Genomic DNA, 19,215 nt, shown 5'->3' with positions numbered 1-19,215 from the left:
TTATACAAGCACTTAAAACGTCTGAAACACTAAGTAGTTACCCAAAAGTTTTATTGTTTTTAATTTATCATTTTTTTATAGTACTCGATATCCATAATATCGAGGCCCCCAAATATTTCATAGAGCCGGGGCCCCGGTGCGACGCACCGCTTGCATCGGCGGTTTTTCCAGCACTGTTAACCTACCTATAACAACCATAATAAGACGCTGTTCGAATGCACACTATTATTGTTTACCACAATAACACCGACTACACCGATTTGAGATTGGATGCGTTTCAAAGTTTTTTCGAACTCGTGTTGAACATTATTCATTTTTTACTTTAAATTCTATAATTATTATTGTTCGAACTTTAAAAGGAGTCGATATGTAATTTAATAAGTATTATTGTCATGCAAAACGTAATAATTGAATAAATTGGAAATATTAATGAAATTATATATATCGTTTCCATGATTACATAGTATTATATTATCTATACCTAGGGGCTAGGATAAACAACATAGGTAATATTATATTATTATTATTAGCGTACATTTTAAGGAGTTATGTATAGGCAATTATTTTGATTCAAACCGCTACGATTTTAGACTTGTTCTTGTATAAGTAGTGAAATATCATTGAAATGTATTAATATTATAACAAATTAAAATATTTAGCACATATGTATGCAAACAACACAAAAACAAACAACGACATGGCATTTTTTTCAACACTAATATTATTTAAAAGGGCATCCAGTGACCAGTTTACAAACAAAAGTAGTATAATATTTTCGACCAAAAATCCACGACATAACTGAGGAGTGAGGAACTTAAGTAAACGGATTTTAATTTTGAAAACAAATTATGATTGATTAACAAGTTAACTAGATTTTAATAGAGGCGATTATAAATATTTCAAAAATTTTTTTTTCGTGATAAAGTGATAATAAATATTAATAAATAAAAGAACGCTATTCATGGATATCAAAGCTGAAAAAATAAATATTCAAACCTTCTCTATTATAATATTATAAATTAAAAATATAACAAACTTAATAATCAATCAAAATTAAAATCTCTGAAACAAAATTCTTATTTTTATCTGGCTATTTGGTAAATTAACTGCAGTATTCTTCAATCGAAAATAGTTGATCACAGTTTTAATCTTGACAATAATAAATATTAATATAACTCTAAAATAAATGAATTTTTATACATGCAATTTTCACTGGGTTGTTTATATTCGCGTTTTCTATACATGATAACATTTTCAAAATATTTTGATTTGTTTTGAACTTGTTTTCAGAGACATTTTCAGTTTCCAATTTTATTAGTCTTTTTTTCTATGAATGTCAATAAAACTTTATTTATGGGGTAAAAAAGCTTGATAATTTAATAGGCTCCTACTATATTTATACAATGGCATTTGGTAAAATATTAAAAATGCTTAGTCACAGTTTTAAATTTTTTTTGTTTTTTTTTATAATTGTCATTAAAATTTTGTAGCGTGAAAGTTTAATACAATGAACCTAATATATTGTTACAATAGCAGTTGAAAAATATTAAAAATACAAAGGCCCAATTTTTTTTTTTTATAAGCATTTAATGTTTACATTTTGACAAAATTTATTAAATTTAAAATTTAATAATTTATTAATAAATAATTTAAAATGTAACAACTTTTTGTAGTTAAAAATTTATAAAGTATTCAACTTTTATAGCTAAGGATTGAAAATTTAAAATAAGGTTCCATGTAAATAGGTTATATATAAATTACTTTATTCACAATTGTATCATCAAATATACCTACTATTAGCAAAGGTGGGGGCATTAACTAGTTAAAAAGTTAAAGTTAAGTTAAAAAGTTATTTTTTTTTAAACTTTTTAACTTAACTAGTTAGTTTATTTTCTAATCAACTTATGAACTTAACTAGTTTAATTTACAGTTGAAATAACTTAGATTTTCTCAGTTGATTTAAAAAAAATCCACAAGTTAAAAACATTTTGAAATTTTTCGTGTATACGTAAATATTATTATGTCAGTATAGAATAAAAATAATCCAATACAAAAACATCAAAAACATTTGACCAAGACCAAGATTAGGCTTGCAAGAACAAGACCAATAACCAATACCGAAGCTGCAAGACCAAGACCTAAAACAAGACCATCACTGCAAGATTCTTGCAGACTTGCAATTTTTTTTTTCCTCGAAAACACATTAGTGTACCTATCTAGATTCGAGGAAATGGTGAATTATTGAAAAAAAGATTAAAAATATAATGAGAATTAATATTACAAAATTACAGTTGTTTCATACTAATTAACAATTACTGAAAAATTATTTTATTTTCCCAAAATCGATAAAAACGTCGAAAATTGTCTTGCTAATAGAATAATGTATGTCCATAACACACCTTTACTTTGAATCGAATATTATACTAATAATTGCTGAAAGTCATTACGGACTACGGTAGGTATCATTTTAATAAAGAGGCGGGTAAGTCGAGGTATTGTCCCGTCTACCCCCCTCACGTATGTATAAAATGTTGATTTTTTCAATAAACGATGGCGGCGTCGCGGAAGTATTGCGAAAGCTGTCCCCGCGACGCCGTCGGTTGAAACAGAAAAAAAAAATATATATAGTTTAAATATAGTTTAAATTAGTAAATAATAGTAAAGTAAAAGTAAAAAGGTACCTATACAGCGTACATTATGATAAAAGTTAAATAAAATTGTTTTTTATAATTTATAAATTAGAAATTAAAAAGACACATTCACTCTTTATGTGATTAAAAAAATGAATACATTAACTTTTTTTAAACTGGTTTACCGTAAAATGGGGTGAATAGAAACACTTTTCAACTTTGATGTATCATAATATAAACTTTTTTATTTGGGCTACAATGTTTATCAATACACCAAAATATGGGTCTTTCCCGAGTACTTTAATTGCGTGTATTCAAAATATTTTTATTTTTAACAGATTATTTTCTTTATTTTTTTAAGTGCTCTGTTTCTATTCACCTGCTAGGTGGGTTGAAAAGAAACAAATATATATTTTCAATAGTTTTTATTATTTGAACACAAATATTTTTTATAACTAATCTCGTGTTTAGGTAAGGCAGTATGTTATTTACCTATTATAAACTTTTAAAGTCCAGTTTGAACTTAAGTAAACCACGATTGTATGGTGTCGGGTTATCTAATTTCCCTATAATCTGTTCAAATTGAAACTCAAATTCTTGCTCACCTTTGACTATTAGTAATATAATATCATAGGCTGCAGACTGACCGTTTTCACTCGGTATCGTTTTTCTTATACAATGATATTATATATCAATAAATTCAATTTTAACACCATTATTTGTGACCCACTTGCCCTCACCTTTTTTATTGTTAAATGTTAATGAATGTCAACTGTAAGGTAATTATATACTAATAATAATAAAAAAAAATAAAAATATTGAAAATAACACTTAAATATAAAAAGTATTTTTGATCATTCAATACTTATGATTCATGAATAATGATCGTCATACGATTAAAGATAAAACAATACGAATTTATAAACATTACTATCGTTTGTCGTTTGTAAAAATGTAAATAGTTTGTATATTAATCATTGTAATAACTAATAATTAATAAATAATTATTACTTGCCTAATTATAATAGGTACCTATACCGCGTATTTTCATGATAAGTTATTCTTACTTTATTCGAAAACTACAACAGATTAAAGTTTAATCCATATTATTCATGCCAATTAATGATTTTATTCGTCAAAAAAATTAAAACCATGTTTTTTTAGGAATAAAATAATGTCTTATGCTATTAATAAAGGGCAATATTTAGGCAATATGAAATATTGAAATGCCGCCTTAATTGTAAATATTATAATGAGTGTGAGTGCGGTTGTACACGGGTACCGGCGTATTAGGCGATTATTATTTGTTGGTTATTAGTTATTAGCTTATTACTTATTAGTTATTACTTACTTACAGTGGCGTAGCCAGTATTATAAAATGAGGGGGGGGGGTGTTTTAGGTATAGATTAAAACCAAGTTTTTACAATTTTTGTACATTAATAAATTTAGAGTTCAGGACTTGACTTGTTGTACTAAAAATTATTGAAATATGCAGTCAAAATTCTCAAAATATGCTTAAATATGTGTACTATGTAGCAATATTTTTATATTATTTTTGAAAAATCATAAAACATATTGCAATTTAGGTAATAAAAAATTAAAAAATAAGTAGGTATATAAACCTGATAAATAATAATAAATAAATAAATAACAACTTAATTTTTAAAAATACTGCGGCATACAATATTAGGTTAATAAATAAGTAATAGCGAATAACTAAAAATCTACTGATGTTCATTTCTTCGTACAATCTACAATTATAGTTTAAACACAGTTTTGTCACAAAGAGACTTATGAAATCTTACATATGCGAATATAGGGCCAACTGTAGCCAAGCTCCACCAACAACTTTAACAGCCCTCCGCCCCTCCCAAACATTTACTTAATTTTTTCAAGCTTATTCAATTTTATATTGTATCGGCCTCCCAAAATCTCAAAGTTATCGCCTATTGTACCTAACCAAACATAATATTTTTTAAGATATTTTCCAATGTTAACCAAATATAATTTTTCCCGAAACATTTAAGTTAAAAAAGCAGGCAAGTGTATGTCGCTCTGCTGTACAGTAGATTACAAGTGGGTCATTGTATAATGGTTGTATTAGACTTGAATTCAATGATATAATATCATTGTATAAGAAAACGATTCTGAGCGGAGACGGTTTGTCAGTCTGGATATTTTATATTTTGTTTTTATTTATTTTATCATGTAAGTTGAATTAATATTAAAATATTATAATTTTTTATTCGTTTCTATGGTGATAAACAAAGCGTTAGAAATTAAAATCCCATTTTTAACGTTTTTTCGTAATTTTCCGGTGGTTTTTTCCGTGGCATTAAATAACTATTGAAAAATCGAAAAATTACCTCTTTAATAAGTACCATCTTGATCCAATTTGCTAAAAGATAAGGTACTATATGTTGAAATCGAAACACTCCTTCTGGAAGAAATTTTGTATACAGGATATAAAAAAAAAAATAAAAAAATAATAAAAAAAAAAATAAACACCATTGTAAAAACAATAGCTTACCTCGCTCCGCTCAGAATCTAAAATACACAAATATGCAAATTCAAACTTTGTATTTAATTTCGTCATTTTATAAGACAAATTTATAACTTGCAAGCAGTCCCGAACCCTATAAACAATATATTTATTAGGAGGGAAAAAGTCAATGGGAGGGGTTTAAACACCCAAAACCCCCCTTGCTACGTCACTGCTCACTTATTACTAGGGAACGGATTTAAATGCTCTAAAAAACAAGAAAAATGCCTTAAAAAAATCCGATTTAATGCCTTAAAAAAATGCCCTTAAAAACCCATCTATAATAACTTATTATAGATGGGCTCGAATTTATATTATGTACCTACTAAAAAATCACAAAATATATTCTTAAAAATGTACATTAATTCGCAAAAAGATATCGCTCTGCTATACAGAAGGTTACAAGTGGGTCACTGTAATGGATGGTGTTAAATTTGAATTCATTGTTATAATATCATTGTATAAGAAAAAACGATTCTGAGCGAAAACGGTCAGTCAGCCTATGATATCACTAAGTATATTAGATGATATTATTGTAAATATAGTTATTTATATATTTTCCTATTTACGTGGAACCTTGTTTTAAACTTTCAATCATTAGCTATAAAAGTTAAACATTTTATACATTTTCAACTACAAAATAATTGTTACATTTTAAATTATTTATTAATAAATTATCAAATTTTAAATTTTAAATTTAATAAATGTTGTCAACATTTAAATTAAATCGATTTTTCGAAAACAGATTTTGCGTAAAAATTCCCGTTTTTCCTTAATTTTTCTTTTGTTTTTCACGGAAGTTTTTGAAAACTACTGGGAAATTTTTACTTTTTACCCCCCAAAGTACCAACTAGATTTACTTTCCTTCAGAAAAGATACTGTGAAGATATCTAATCATTTTTACTGTCCGTAAAAGTTGATGACAGACACAAAAAAAAATTAAAATATAAAAAACAAAAAAACACACACATCATTGTAAAATCAATACATTCATCGCTCCGCTCAGAATCTAAAAAATGAATAAATGTTCGCGAAAGTATAATATACTCGTAAAAACCATGTTTTAAAAAAAAATTTCCATTCTTTTTTTAAATTATTATAATACAAATTACGCAGAAATGTTCATTTATTCTTTTTTTATCGTATAACTAATTATAAGTTCCTAAAAATTATAATACTCACCTAAAATGCAGAAAAATTTAATGGGTACCTACTACCTAATACCTATAAAATAAAATAATATTTGGGTAGAATGACTTACAATTTTTTTTTTGTTATTATTAAATTGGCAGTCTTTACTAAAAGTATTATTATTTATTTCTATGTCTTAAAATTGTAAGTAGGGATGTATGTAAAGTTTTTATTTAAGTAACAAAATAGTGCTGTATGCCATAAAAAGATTAAATATGAACATAAAATTGTAAATGTTGTAGTTTTTTTCTACGTACATTACCTATAACTCATTAATTAAGTATCTACTTTCATAATTTCGAAAAGTTTCGTCTTTATTGAAAATATTTTTTATACACAATTTGATGTAATTTCAAATTATATAAAAAGATAAGCATTTTCAAAAAATGTATATTATAAAATCAATGGTAATAACTTATTACCATTAACTTATTAGTAATGATAAATCGTGAGCGAGGACGGTCGGTCAGCTATCAGCGTATAATATATTAGATATCAAGTATATTATATGATATCTATAAGTAATTTATTTTACTACCTATTAATAATACAGGAAGTTGAATTAATTTTTGACGAAAACATTCCATTTGAAAATGTTCTTATAATAATAAGTATAGGTACCATAAGGCCAATACGTTAAAAGTTACAAATCACTACGAAAAACATTTTCAAATTGCAACAAAATACGTACCTACCTAACTAAAATCGTTATTCTTCGATTTAACTTATTTCGTCAAAATGTATGTATTAAATATCTATAGATAAAAAAACTAAGTTTATATATTTTTAAGATTTTTCAGATTTAGTTTCAGTACGAACTACTCACAAGAAATAAGGTTTTATTCAGTAAATTGTTAGGCCTTAGCTATAAAAATTGAACATTTTATACATTTTTTACCGCAAAATAATTTTCAAATTTTCGTAATTTATGGAAAATTACATCAAAGTATAATATTTCGTTATAGTTAAAGTTTTACAATTATAAACAAAATTGTATATGTATTTTATGAACATTTCAAATACCTATCTATGGCCAAAATACAATATATTAAATAACTCAAATGTCAAACAGATGTGAAATTAAAAATACAAGTATTTAAAAATATGATAAATAGGCAACTGTTATTATAATTTATAATAATTTATTCGTTTCAAAATTGTTCAACCATTTTTAAGTTTCATAACATAAAAGATCTATAGTTACACTTGTACTATTACAAATAAATAAGTTTTAAATTACATTTTATTTAATCATACAATTACAAAAAAAAATAGTTATTAATATAAATTGTTAAAGAAACAATAACTTATTGTTATTTAAATCACCAACCAAGATATAGAGGGTTGAATACGAGGATAGATAACATCCCTTTAAAGTATTTACAGTGGCGGAGTTACAAGTGGGTTTTCACCTTTTTACAGCACAAGCCCTATCTAAGGATATATCTTAGTTTGTTAAAAAGAGAGCGCTAGTACTGAAAAAAGAGGAAAAAATCACCCGGTAAGGTAACTCAAACATTGTTTTATGGGAAACAATCTGCATACCCGGCAATCATAATATTGTGACCAGACCTCTTTATCTCAGTATGTGCTTAAAACCAATTGTAATAAAAAAATCAAATATTGTAAAAAGTTTTTCTTAGTCTTAACTATTTAGTTAATGAATGTTGTTTATTATACTTGGAGAGTTCAACTACAAATTACAATAGTTACAAACAATTTTAAGAGAAAATCTGCTGAGTTTTTGTACATATTACTGTATAAGCTAAATATAGTTTAATGTTAACGTAAAATGCACAAAATGACTGTCTTAATGTCAAAATAAAATAACGCCTTGTTTTTGGTTTTATTTTTTGCTCTTATTGCAGTTATATTTTGCTTATTATTTTAAGTATTATAAAGTATCTAATGGTCTTCAATCTCTATCAATGCCACTAGGCCACTAGTCCACTATAAAATATATTAAATGCATAAAATAAATGTATAAACAACATAATACCCAAAATAAACAAAATACTTGAAATATTAAAAAACATTTTTAATAATACAAAATATGAATAAAGAAACAACATACAGTATCTTTGTGTCCTACTACCCTGTGTTATAAGGACAAAAAACCGCGAAAAATACAACATAAATAATTTTCGGTTAGTAGGCTTGTGCTGTCAGAGTGAGGTTTACCTATTAGTTATCAGCAAAATTAAAGGAAAGAATATTATCTGTAATATGTGTTTTTATGTCGGTTGTATAGGATATTTTAATTTTTTAACAAAGAAAAAATTTAGGGATTTTTAAAATTTCAATAATTTATTATAGGTACTCATACCAACTGTTGACAATCATTCTTAAATATTGAAATATCGTAAACAACTGACATGCAGACATAGATAATGTTCAATTGAGAACAATTATATATCTGGATTCATAAAAACAAATAAATAGTTTTAGAAGAAAATATAAAATTAAAATCTTGTATGCATTATATAAAATTATAAAAATCAATATTTAATATGTACAATATTATTTGTAATTATCTATAATATTATTTACAAATTTCTATTTTTGGATGTTATTTAGATTTAAATTTAAGTGTATTTTATGATTTGCTATAATATTTCAAAATTGTTTTCTTATGACTGTGCTTCTGTTGGGTTTTGAATAACGATCATAATGAAATCTTTATCTGAAAAAACAAATTATAAATACATTAATATCAATTCAGCTCATAACAAAATTATAAACCTAAAACACTATTAAACTGTATTAAATATTTTTTCTGTATACTATATAATATGTTATTAGCTTACATACAAACTAAAATATTAACTTAACATGTATTATTCAATAATAGAAAAGTACCAAGTTACTAATTTAAAATTTTCGTGCACCATAACTTGATAAATACTTATGTAACTAGTGTATATGTTTTGTCGTAAGTGCTATCAAAAGAATAAAACGCTAAGACACAGATAAAGTTCTTCCCTATGGGCAGTGTTGGGTAAGTTACTTTTAAAAAGTAAATAGTTTCTTTACTCGTTACTTAGAGATAAATGTAATTAAGTTACTTTACTCGTTACTCAAAAAAAAATTGTAATGAAATTACTTTACTTTTCAAATAGAAAAGTAACTCATTACAAAAAAATATATATATATATATATTTTTTAAATTTCTTGGCAATTATCATTCTGCAGGCAATAATGTAACTTTTTATAGAAATACATTACTTATAGTAAAAAGTTATAATTTGAAAAAGATGTACAAAAAAAAAGATCTACAGTTAATACATATTTACATAACAATAGTAATTACTTATGAGTTATGACTAATAAAAAATAGTACTGCATAATTGTACCTACTTATCAATGGTAATTAATTATTATAAGCATAGTATGATGTTTTTATGTCACATACTCACAACATAAACCTTAGGTATGTTAAAATAAAATCACAATACCTATAGAACACAATAAGAACTTATAAAATTATAAAAATAAACCTTTATAAATGCCAAAATATGGCTATAATATTTTATAACCGTACAGTGTAAATATTTTGATTTTATTAAATTTTCAGAAAAATAATGATATTTTATAATGTAAATTCTAAATAAAGTAATAACTAATAAGAATTTTCAAATTGAACAGTTTTTGTGCAACACTAATTTTTTTATAAAACCTGTATTAGGAGCGTATAAAACTTTAGTCCAAGCTATATATTCATAGGAAACATTCTGTGAAGGCACCTACTGGTTACTACCTATCTATTTAGAGGAATCAAATTAAATAACAAATTGTTTGATGTTGGATATTTACCCATAAATTAATGAATTCTCAACAAATTATTTTCTTATTTGGTTTAATTCAAATATCTAAACACTTTAAATACTAGAAATTTTCACCAAATGTTTATTTTACATACATTTAATTTATATACATGATTTAATTTAAAAAATATTATAACTCATTTTGAGCCATTTATAGAAATTTTCAATTCATTATTTTTTGGCTGGGTCAAAAAGCTTGAAAATGTAATATTTTTTTATAAGTTATTTTAATAATGGTTGAATAATATATGTATAATTTAAGTATAATATATGAGCATGATTTTTTTATTTTTCATAAGTATTTTAAGTTCAAATTTTTACAAAATTCATCATAATCTTGATAATTTGCAAATTGTTTCATACCTAGTTGAAAATTTATAAGATGTTCAATTTTTATAGCTAAGGATGGAAAATTTAAAGCATTGTCTATCATATTGTAATAAAAAAAAACAACAAAATATATAAAAATAGTTTTATTTTATAAATATTTTATGTTCAAATTTGGATAAAATTAGATATTTAAACAAATAATCACAATTTTATTTATTTTGATGTAATTTAAAAATATTATTCTTGGATACTTGAAACTTTAAAATATGTGAATCGATTTTGGTTTTTAGTCTTAACCCTAAAACAAATGACCGTAGATACATGAAACTGTCACTGGTTATTTATATTAGAATTTTCTATACATAATAAAATTTTCAAAATATTTGGATTTGTTTTGAACTGTTTACGGACATTTTCAGTTTCAAATTTTTTTTTCTGTTATTTGTTGGCTAAAACAGCTAGAACATTTAATACAAGGTTCCTAATGTATTGTTACAATGACGTTTAAAAAATATTAAAAATCCTGTTATAATTTTTTTTATAAGCATTTCAATTTCATATCTTGACAAAATACGGAAAAATTACGAAAATGAGCAAATTATTTTGAGTTTAGAATTCATAAAAATTTTTCCTTTTAAATCTGAGATTTGCAAACATAATACAAGATTCCTCATAAGTTTCTCTACCTTTATCAAAAAAAATGTCAACAAGAAAATCAAATTAAATTTCTATGAGTGTTTCAAGTTCATATTTTTACAACATTGGATATTCAGTAGATTTCTCATGTAGCAATTTTGTTATTTGTTGTAATTCAAAAACAAATAACTATAGATAAATGAAAATTTTTATAGGTAGAGAAACTTATGAGGAATCTTGTATTATATCTTCAAATCTAAGATTTAAAAGGAAAAATTTTTGTGAATTCTAAACTCAAAATAATTTGCATATATAATTATTATATTATTTATATAAATAAATGATATTCTATATATATTGTTAACACGTTCACTGCGGATGACACCAAATGGCGTCATTTTACATTGTTCACATATGTTGAATGACGCCAATTGGCGTCATTCCCCTTGTTATTAAATGCACTATAATTTAGCCAGAGCTACGATTAAATTTTTTGTTTTTCGTCAGCATCTTCTATAAGCATTTTTTCATAAACAAGTGCAAATCGTACAATGATATTTTAATTTTTCAATTTTTAGGAATTTTTTTTTTAAAACTCCAATTTTTTCAGAGGTAAACTCGAGGGTAAACTTAAATACACACAAATATCATCTGCAGTGAACGTGTTAATCGTTATGTTTTGTTTTGTGGTATTTTATTATGTTTGTTCATAGTATTGAGTTATAATTACAATTAATATTTATTCCCCGCTACAAAAAATAAAAAATTATACCTACGCCACTGAGTTCAACATGTCAAAGAAAATATTCCATTAATAAACAAATGTATTTAAGACAGTCCGCATATAGATGATAACAATGTGTAACAACCGGCATCCATCAAAATGCTTTATCAGTTAACATCTTATGTGCCATTTAAAATATAAAAGAACATAATAAATGAGTTTCTTTTTAAAAAATAGCCATGAGGCATTTTACAACTTGTATACAGTTATACATTATCATAACAATTATAAGATTAATTACTAAGGAAATATTCTATTTTATAGAATATGCAGAAAAAAACCCCATAGTATGCGGAATCTACATACTATTAAGATTAAAGATGTGTACCTACATAGCAACATATTTACAATCCATTTACTTTCAATTGTGTGTTATATTAAATAAAAAATATTCTCATAATATATTATTATATTTATACCTAACACTTGGATTTCAATGATGATAGTTAAACTATTAAAACACAAATAGGGTATAAAAATACACTATGTACCTATAATCTGTATCATTTTAACATCAATTATTTAATCAAATATGGAATTATACAATAAATGGTTTAAATTTAGGTTAGCACCCATACAAATTTTTTAATTCTTTTCCCGAAAACCTATGTATTAAAACGAGTTAAGGACGATGGTGCAAAAATTAATTGGTGATACATGAATGAAATATAAAATATATTTAATAATTGATTTAATAAAAGAAATATACATTTGATAAAATTTACCTGGAGCCACCATTATCTCATGTTTTTTAGTACGCATCCTCAAGAACATCAAATCGTTAGATGGATCCAAATCTCTCACAACACTCCTAGCTTTATCAGCTAACTGTTGTATCAATCCAGCGTATTGGACCGAAGTTGAATTGTCCAAAGTTGACTTAATAGGAATGCCTAAAAAGTGTTATTATTAAACCTCTAATTACTGAACGTTCAAAGAAATATTTATAATATATTAAAAGTATAATACTAATAGCCAATAGGTGTAGAAATTGTTGAAGAATACGAACCTTCGTTATTTACTACAATTGTACCGATGACTCCACGGTGCGATTGAATGCGTTTTAAAGTATCTTCAACTTCGCTAGCCATTTTAATTTCTGAAAGAAACTTGTTTGTAATTATTGATCAAACAACAACAAAATCGTCAAAATGGTTACTAGTGTCAACATAAGTTAAAATAATATCAACAATTGCGAATAGATAATCTATTGATATATAATAAATAAAAATATAGTATTCGTCACGTACAGAATAGGTAATCCAATATTTATAATTTGATGTAGTAAAATAGCGGAACGCCAAAACGCAAAGAAAAACTGTATGGGTAATAATATAATATTATGTTTGACTTTTTATAAAGGGAGTTTTTACTATGATTGTCGAAAAAAATAAATGATAGACAACTACTACAGCGAACAGAATCCCGAATACTGATAAGATAAATACAATCTATGTTGTTATCTATTTCCGAGTATTTCCATCATAATATGTATATATATTATGTTATGCGTGGTTGTATACGATCTAGGGTTTCGATACAGGCCAGCTGATTACAGACTTCCATACGGCAAACAGAGACTCGAAACTCGCTTATGTGAATTGATAAAGGGCGTAGTCTACAGACATTTAAATATTGACACAAATATAAAATTTCGAAACCACATCAAGTGTAGAACTTTACAAGTCGTTCACAATGATATATGAATGCGTTCGTCATGCTCGCATCTTTACTTTTAATCCATACGCTTGTCGCTGAATGTGTACGTCCGAACCATTGACATAATATAAAATATATAATATATTATGTCAATGGTCCGAACCGTTCGTTTTGATATTAGCGATGATTGGTTAGCGATATTAAATGTTATCACCAGGAGTTTTATCGTTAATTTTCAACTTTTTAAAATTGATAAACATGAGTACGAGAGTTTATGGGCGAAACGCCAGTCATATTGGTTTTGCAACTAGTTGAAGATCGAAATATCATATTTTTTTCCTCACCGAAGTGACGATGATGCCATATTTTAGATGTACCTATCAATTTATAGATTAAGATAAAGGTACGTATGATAAACGACATTTCCAAATCACGGTAAGATTTCAATCATGATATTAAATAAGAACTATAATATTCAACTTGTTCTGGTTTTTAAATAAATTGTATTTACCAAATGAATTACAAAAGTTTTTCATCTTATATAAAGAAATACACCAGATGGGTAGGTAATTATCAGTTTTTCAATGTTGAAATAAGGACTAATCAATAAATAAAACACGAAATACTTTTAGACTAAATATTTTTTACATGGGTAAAGATGATCTTCATAGTAATTAACAATAGGTATATAATTTTGGTATAATGTTGATAGTTAATTAAGATTTGGGCTTTTAAAAACAAATTACCAAATAAATTAGTGTTAAGTTCAGTCTAAGTTGTCATTTTTCAAATAATGTTCCGTTTTCTATCAATTCACATTTGTACGGGTCACATTTAGACATTTTACCGTTAATAGTGTATGTCAAGCCAGTACAAATAGAGATCATGCCTATTGGCTATGGCTTTAAATTTATTGGGAAAATACATATATAAATAGTATATAAGTTCATTATATATTAAGCCATGACTCTTATACGCGATACTAATGATATCATAACAAATCCTTGGTTCACAAAACATTTTGAAAAAACATTTTTTATTTTCCATGTCATAGAATATAGACCATTTATATGACATTTTACCAAAAAAAAATGATAAAGGTAGATAATGAATTAAATTTATCATACTTAATAAAAGTATACAAATAATAATAATAGTCAGTAATCATTCAATATTTTGACATATTATACAAATTACGATATTGCATCACTACCAATAAGCAGAGCTTAAAATAGGAGAGTAGTTATAAAAAATAAATATATAAGTACCTATAAGCAATAATAAATAATAAGTGAATTAACATTTTTAGACTTACCTATATTAATATCTTAGAACATTAAATGGTGTACAAATAACATAAAGAAAATATAAAGAATAAATAAGTGTCAAGTTTCGAGATGCATTGTTTAGTGAGCCACTACATACATTTTGCATACTTGAATTGTTTTATACAATAAATAATTACTTATCCCATCATTATTTTTCTCACAACTGATACATAAAAATTTGAAACCAAATTTGGCTTTCCCTTTCTATCAATTTAACAAAATCCTATACCCTCATTCAATCAATGTTTTTTTTTTAAATTTTCGTAGTATTTAAATGTAATTCTGAATTAATTTCAAATACAATAATATCAATCTCTGTTATTAGTCATGTGTGCTTTAAACGTCAATGCATACCATGTAAAATAGTGCATAAATCATTGTTATTGTGATGCGTAATAGCATTTTTCATTAAAAGATTCCAACTATTTATAGAACACTGATTAAGTGAAGAATTAAACTTAATGCGTTACTCACTATTGTTTATCATAAATTAAACGCTTCACAAAATGTTCAACAGTTTATTCGTGTATATTAATTAAATATTACATAACATAATACAGTATAACTGTTTATAAAACTATCCATTTATTACATGCACAATGAAGTTTCCCACTTTTGAAATTATCATTCACATGTACAATGCTTTAAGTGTTAAAATGTGTAGGTATGAGTACTATTTTAATCATACCAAATTAATTTTGTTTTTATATGAAGAGTATAAAAAGTTGAACTTAAAATATTCATTTAAATCATTATAATCTTGACCTTTAAATGCATTCTTCAATCAATGATGCATATTATTTGTTTGATACTTATAAAAAAAACTCAGAAGGATAAATTCAACTTAGTTAAACACTTATGCATCATGAATAGCATGCAAATGAATTTTTTTTTACAAACATTATATTTTAATTTATTAAAGTTTATCCACTTTTATATTTAAAACTATATATTATATTGTTTAAAAGTGTGTTTTTACTTATTGTTTTATTATAGTTCAGTGTTTTAGTGATTCCTTTAATTGTGTATTGTGCACAATGAATATCTTATTCGTCAATAATTAACTACATATATAATTAAAAATCTACATTCTTTACCTGTAATTATCTTTGTATCAATATTAACAGTTTTGATAATTTTACCCTTTATAAAAAGTATGTTATCTATAAAGTAACAATATCACAATTTAAATTGAAACTATTAAAATTAGTTTTAGTTACTATTTATATAAACACTTTAACAATTTGTCTTTTAATATACTACTGTATATCACTATGTTATTATTTATCTTTATCTTAATTTTTTTTGTTTTTATGCCTAAATGTATTTAAATCTGTAAATAGTATTGTTAAGGATAACTCATTAAATTAAGAAGCATTGAACTCTTGTCTCCCCACAAGCTACGGCTTTTGGAGACAAATTTTTTCACATCCTATTATATTATGTTTTTAAATTGTAATTTTTGAAATAACAATAAACTAAACATTATTATTATCTTAGTCGTTGTCTATAAAATACAAAAATGTATTTTCTTTTTTTATTTAGGATACTCCAACTTCGTGTTGGTTCAATTGGCTTATCTTCTGGATGTAGATATTGCAGTTGTTTCAAAGTCTTTAGATGATTGGTAATTATACATTTCTTTACAACAAGTGGCGGTTCCTAACTTAGTTTTAGTATAGACTTTTATGTTTATTGCAATTTTCAATGGTATGTTCTATTGTTCTGTATTAGATGCATCTAGCGTAAAATCCATATACTGACAAAGTAAGCTTAATAATAATACTTATCATAACATACCAATTTTAAAAAGTATTTTCTCACATACCTATTTACATTCAACTTCTGTGATTGTTATACATAAAAATGTTATAACATGACCCAGTTTCAATTTTAACACCTCACATCAATGCATTACTTTTTAAGCTTAAAATAACTACATAATTAATACATTTTATGTATCTATATTAACAAAAAAATGCACGGGAATTTCTTTTGATGGGTACAAATAAATATTTAAAACTTAAAAAAGCTTATTAATTTTATTAATACAAAATAAATTTATTTATGACCTCTGTTACAAAATGTTACAAAATATATGAAATTAAAGCCATAGGTTAATTTTACTTTTAATCAAATTATTTATTTTTAATTATCTGTAATATCTTTCAATTTTTAAGTTTTTTGATAAAGCTATAAGTAACCATCAACATTTTTATTCATTGGTTGGTTAGGTCAGCAATAACTATCTCAACACACTTCTATTTTCATGAACATATTTCAGATAATCTAATTATTCAAAGTAGTGGAATGTTTAGGCTTTATTTAATTTTAATTATTATGACAAGGCCAGTCGTTCTTATAAGTACACTCCAAGTACTCCAAATGCCCCAGCTTTGGCACACATACTTTTATCCCACACCTAATAGTTTTGTCTATCAAATGAAAACATACGTGCCAAGGCTGTGGCAAATGACTTGGACTGTTTAAAGTATGCATAAAAAAACGAATATTATTGGTGTATAACTCCTAAAAGGAACAGAATAATTACAATTTTTAATATATGCACATGAAAACAGTTGTATTTAGAACAAATTATCATAACCATTGTCTGATGTAACTATGTAAGTGAATGAAATGAGTGCGTGAGTAATATTGTCATCACAATTCACAATTGTTGATTGTGTTCTTAACCATCTGAATAATCATTTAACTCTGTAAACAAAATAATAAATACATCATTGGAAATACAATGATAAATTCGATAATGAATCTAGTTTTAGTGCAGAACAAGCCGAAGACAATAAGAAAATGACGGTAAAAGCCAATATTGTATTGTTGACCGTGACACGGAAATGCATGACAGTAAACTGGAGCACTGAACTTGTTCGGTTTTTATTTGCAGTGAAATATGATAAAATTTAATATATAGCTTTGGTCCAGACCAAAGTAGTCGTGAGACAATAATCGATTGTATAACAACTATTCTGATCCGAACCTTATATATCATTTTATACGTATTATTATATTATAATATACTGTATAATATGATCTAATATCGGAACCAATGTGAAATGAGTATTGGTTATAAATTATAATATGATTAAGTGTAGTATGTACGTCCTAATACTAAATACATACAAAGTTGAAAGTTCAGGGTCTGGCTGTCTGTATAATGTACTAAATAGTAATAATGACTAACGACTAACTAATTGGTTTTACACAATTTTAATATTTATTTTTAATCGTTTTAAAAAATATGACCAAACATTTTGGAAAAATATTCCTTTTTCAGTGGGCATTTATCATAAAACGAAATTACCAGCTGACAATTTGACTCGTAGTTTCGGCGGCTCCGGCAAGGCAATTGTGAATCAACCAGCCAGTCAGGACGAGTTCTTTTATAAACAGATTATAAAATCAATGTATTGCTCGTTACCGTAATAAAAAGCAAAAACCATAGAGGTATTATAAATATATTTATTTGCCATAGATAAGACACCAATGGCGATACAGGATACAGGACTTTTGGGATTGGGACAACTGTGTATTATATTTACATTGCAATTACTTGTTAGCTATACAGAAGGATGAACAGTGACGGATTGAAGAAGGGCCGCCCCCCCCTCCATTAGCCTAGCATATGGGTTAATAAATTAGGCCGTTTTTAAATATCCGTCGTAATACTTGGAAAACGACGATGGCCCGCCACCAAAAAAAAATTCTATATCCACCATTGAGGATGAACTAATATAGTAATATTGCCAAAAATAAATCGCTTATATTGTCCAATAATATTATTTCATATAATTTAAAATAACTTATAAGTCAGTACGTTCGGTAGAATAGTGTGGATATAATATAACAGTAAAATTGTGTTACCAGTGTATTCATAATATAATGGTGAACAAGACGAATTATAACGGAAGTTCCCAACAATATTGTAATCCGTTGATAAGTTCATACAAATGTCAAATACCACGAATTAAGATAATATACATATTTAAAGTATATTACATAACAAATATTGACAATTTGAGGTGAAAGTAGGTCACTGTATGTTAGATACCTACATATTATATCGTATAAATTATATATTATATAATTTATACGATATAGTGCTACGATTACGTCTTACTGTAGTAAACAGAGTAAAGTTATTACGTAAGACCATTTATATTTTTAATCTATTCTGTTTAAAGACATATAAATAACAATTATAATTTTATTTATTGCGTGTCCTCGACTGAGATGGATATTTTATTTTTTTCGTTTTTACAGCCGACTGTC

At 25.6% G+C, this 19,215-nt stretch overlaps 1 protein-coding gene and 1 long non-coding RNA gene across 3 annotated transcripts; one reads left to right on the top strand and one right to left on the bottom strand.

Annotated features, from left to right (window-relative positions):
• Positions 1-8,201: 8,201 nt before the first annotated feature.
• LOC100162914 (roadblock-like) lies at positions 8,202-13,725 on the bottom strand. 2 transcript variants are annotated; one of them, NM_001162085.2, is given in 4 exon segments: positions 8,202-9,047; positions 12,664-12,831; positions 12,948-13,037; positions 13,672-13,725. In NM_001162085.2, coding segments are annotated over 3 exon segments (303 nt in total). In that variant the 5' UTR covers positions 13,030-13,037; positions 13,672-13,725; the 3' UTR covers positions 8,202-8,994.
• A 29-nt stretch (positions 13,726-13,754) lies between these two features.
• On the top strand, positions 13,755-18,393 carry LOC107884939. The gene is made up of 2 exons (XR_003838876.1): positions 13,755-16,552; positions 18,221-18,393. It is a non-coding gene; the product is annotated as an uncharacterized LOC107884939 (long non-coding RNA).
• Positions 18,394-19,215: the final 822 nt, after the last annotated feature.

The sequence above is a fragment of the Acyrthosiphon pisum genome, chromosome X (genome assembly GCF_005508785.2).
Source record: "Acyrthosiphon pisum isolate AL4f chromosome X, pea_aphid_22Mar2018_4r6ur, whole genome shotgun sequence".
Classification (NCBI taxonomy): Eukaryota; Metazoa; Arthropoda; class Insecta; order Hemiptera; family Aphididae; genus Acyrthosiphon; species Acyrthosiphon pisum.
This window is presented reverse-complemented; position numbering and strand designations above follow the sequence as displayed.

Excerpts from the sequence above, each read along its gene's own strand:
- LOC100162914 (XM_008189339.3), bottom strand. The coding sequence starts at position 13,029 with ATGGCTAGCGAAGTTGAAGATACTTTAAAACGCATTCAATCGCACCGT. Across the intron at positions 12,832-12,947 it reads AATTGTAGTAAATAACGAAG|GCATTCCTATTAAGTCAACT; the intron begins GTTCGTATTCTT and ends AACACTTTTTAG. Across the intron at positions 9,048-12,663 it reads TGAGATAATGGTGGCTCCAG|ATAAAGATTTCATTATGATC; the intron begins GTAAATTTTATC and ends TTGTTTTTTCAG.